The sequence below is a fragment of the Talpa europaea genome (assembly GCF_964194135.1).
Source record: "Talpa europaea genome assembly, chromosome: 3".
Taxonomy (NCBI): Eukaryota; Metazoa; Chordata; class Mammalia; order Eulipotyphla; family Talpidae; genus Talpa; species Talpa europaea.
In genome coordinates this window covers 141,996,167-141,998,841 of record NC_140069.1, presented here as the reverse complement: position 1 = coordinate 141,998,841, position 2,675 = coordinate 141,996,167, and the positions used below count along the sequence as shown (strand labels likewise).

At 53.1% G+C, this 2,675-nt stretch overlaps 1 protein-coding gene across 1 annotated transcript; it reads right to left on the bottom strand.

Annotated features, from left to right (window-relative positions):
• Positions 1–617: 617 nt before the first annotated feature.
• Positions 618–989, bottom strand: LOC311169110 (ATP synthase subunit ATP5MJ, mitochondrial-like). Its single transcript, XM_084230834.1, has one exon. The coding sequence runs from the start codon at positions 955–957 to the stop codon at positions 775–777; it is 183 nt and encodes a 60-aa protein (XP_084086960.1). The 5' UTR covers positions 958–989; the 3' UTR covers positions 618–774.
• Positions 990–2,675: the final 1,686 nt, after the last annotated feature.

The following is a 2,675-nucleotide window of genomic DNA, read 5'->3' as shown; positions in this document are numbered from 1 at the left end:
TGCTATGTGTAACTGTGTTGTAATGTAACTCTTACAACTACATAAACCGTATCCAGCTGTGTCAGGTACCGAGGGGGCATATTCTGAGCCACGCGTCCCTGGGCATTCGCCATTGCGGAGGGTCACAGAGTGTGATCACAGACCCAGCTGGTGTGGCCTGTTGGCATCACTACTGTCTGCACGGTCTCCCATATCCTCATCGAGCAGAGCGTGATGAAGCGACGCTGGTACATAAACTCAAGTCTAGTCCGTGAAAAGGAGTTCTGTAGCAGGTACCCCGTGGTACGGTCTCCATCATTGCTGGGGAACCCCTCATCTGGACCTAGTGCTGTCCCAATCCCGCACGCTCTTCCCTCCTGCATCGAGGTGCGGCAGGCAGGGCAGTGGCGCTGTCCCCTGGACGTGCGCACTGAGGCTCAGGGGAGTTAGGGGTTTGCGCAGCCCAGTGAGTGGCAGAACCAGGACTAAGCCAAAACCCAGATCTTTCCACTTCCCTCCCGTGGCTTCTCCATCATGCTGCGTGGTCTCATCTCACTTCATCCCGGGCAGGCTTCCAAGGGACAGGCCTGCACGAGGGCTGGACTCCGAAGGGTGAGCGGGCCTGTCAGGGCTCCGAGGAGGCCCAGCCCCCTGCACTGCCCCTCTCTTTAGTTTTGCCTTTTTTTTTTTTCTCACAGGGACATTTATTCACGTCAAGGAGGAGACGGGGCTGGACAAGGGCACAGGGACGTCCCACGCTGCCGGCTCCATCGGCCTGGCGCTGCGGCGGGCCGGTCAGTGGTGGCCTTGGGCAGGTGCGGGACTCAGACCTTTCAAAGCTTTACTTCTTTTATCAGCACTCCTGATCTTGTAAAGGATGATGCTCATCAGCCCCATTCCTACCCAGATCTCCTGGTAGACCTGGGTGTAGTAGGGCTTCATGGGGGTCCAAACATTTTTAATGAGGCTCTGAAACATCTGGGCGCTGACCCATGGCTACGGCCGCCCGACCCGCACGCCGACTCGGGAAGGTCTAGTTTTGCCTTTTTAACAACCACCCCTTCCCTCTTTTTTCTGCGCCTTCTGTCTGCGGCTCAGCCTGCTGCCATTTCTCCCTCCCTCCAGGCCCTGGTCGATCATGGAGCACCCCCCCCCACCTCCCGCCAGGCCCGGCTGCCTCTTTCTCAAGGTCCTCGCTCTTTAAACTTCTTTTTTTTTTTTTTGAGATTTATTTATTTATGCATACAAGAACTGGGGTACAGGCCAGAGGTGGGGGGGAGGTAGGGGGGTTAGAGGATTCACCAGAGACAGAGTGGGGAGCAGAACAGGCAGAAGGACTGAAGTACACTGCTGAGGGGAGCAGTGGGGAGACAGGAGAGGTCTGCTGTGCCATGTGGGTTGCTCCCTGGCCAGGGATGGAACTTGTGCTGCAGTGGCTGTGGATTGCTTCATAGGTTGCGTCTTAACCTGTTGTACCACTAGGGAGGCTCTTTACCCTTCTTTCTAATGAGTGTTTAATTTTTTTTCCTCCCATGTTTTTAATTTATCTCATTATTTTTTGTTTAACTCTGTAGGTCTTGCTTCTAAAATGCCATTCGTCAGCTTTTCGCTGCCTGCTCCTGCCCTCTGATTAAAGAAAACTTTTTTTCTTTTTGCCTTTTAAGAAATTAGATTGGGCCTCCCCGGTGGCGCAGCGGTTGAGCGCTGGGTTGCGAGGCTGCCGGCGACCGCTAAGCGCCGGTTCGATCCCCGGCTGCTCCCCGGCCACCGGAGGAGGGTCCCACATGGCGCGCAGACCTCTCCTGCCGCCCGCTGCTCCCCTCAGCAGTGCACTTCGGTCCTTCTGCCTGCTCTGCTCCCTGCTCTGGCTCTGGTGAATTCTCTCACCCTCCCGCGCTTCTGACTGTACCCAGGGCATGTATAAACAAAACAAACAAACAAACAAATACATAAATAAATAAAACATGCCTCTATAAAAAAAGAAAAAAAGAAAAAAAGAAATTAGATTAAGAAGTAGCAAGATCATTTGAAACTATTTTAAATTTCTTTATCACAAGGCAGTTGTCATAACATCATCATTGGTGAAATGCTGACTAAAGAGCCAGCCACCCTGTTGGCTGGGAATGTGGTGGGTTGTAATGGTATCATTGTATTTAGGTAAAACCTTTCATCTGAGCACTTCAAAGGCCTTCACCTTGTTTAATAGTTATTATCATGCCCTAGGGAGTGACAGTGTGGTCCCAGAGTCCTGCCTTTTGTGTGTGTGCACGTGTTGTTCAGGCAAAGGGTCTAAAAGCTTCAGGGGGTCTCTGGCTCTGGCTTGGGCAACCACCACCACAAATGCAAACAAAAGGGCTTTGGGTGCAGAAAAGGGGAAGAATACAATTTATTCTCACCAACAGAGTAGGGGGAGAAGGTTCTGCTGAGAAATGGTGGAGCTGCTATGACAGGAGCCAGCAGGGTGGGGGCAAGTCTGGAGCTGCAGCCTGGGCCCTCCAGGCAAAGTCTTACCAATTCCAGCCACCACTGGGGCAGTGGGGTGTGTCAGAGGCCTGCCACGGCTGAGGTGTGGAGGGGGCACCAGGGCCTGCTGCCCAGCCGACCAGGGTACAATTACCCTCCCCGGCAGGTCCAAGCAAAACAAAAAAGAAACCCATGTACTGCCCTCCCTTTTAATGCCTCTTAAAATGGCCATT

What these genes read in the sequence shown, in the direction of transcription:
- LOC311169110 (XM_084230834.1), bottom strand. Translation starts at nt 957, where the DNA reads ATGTTTCAGAGCCTCATTAAAAATGTTTGGACCCCCATGAAGCCCTAC.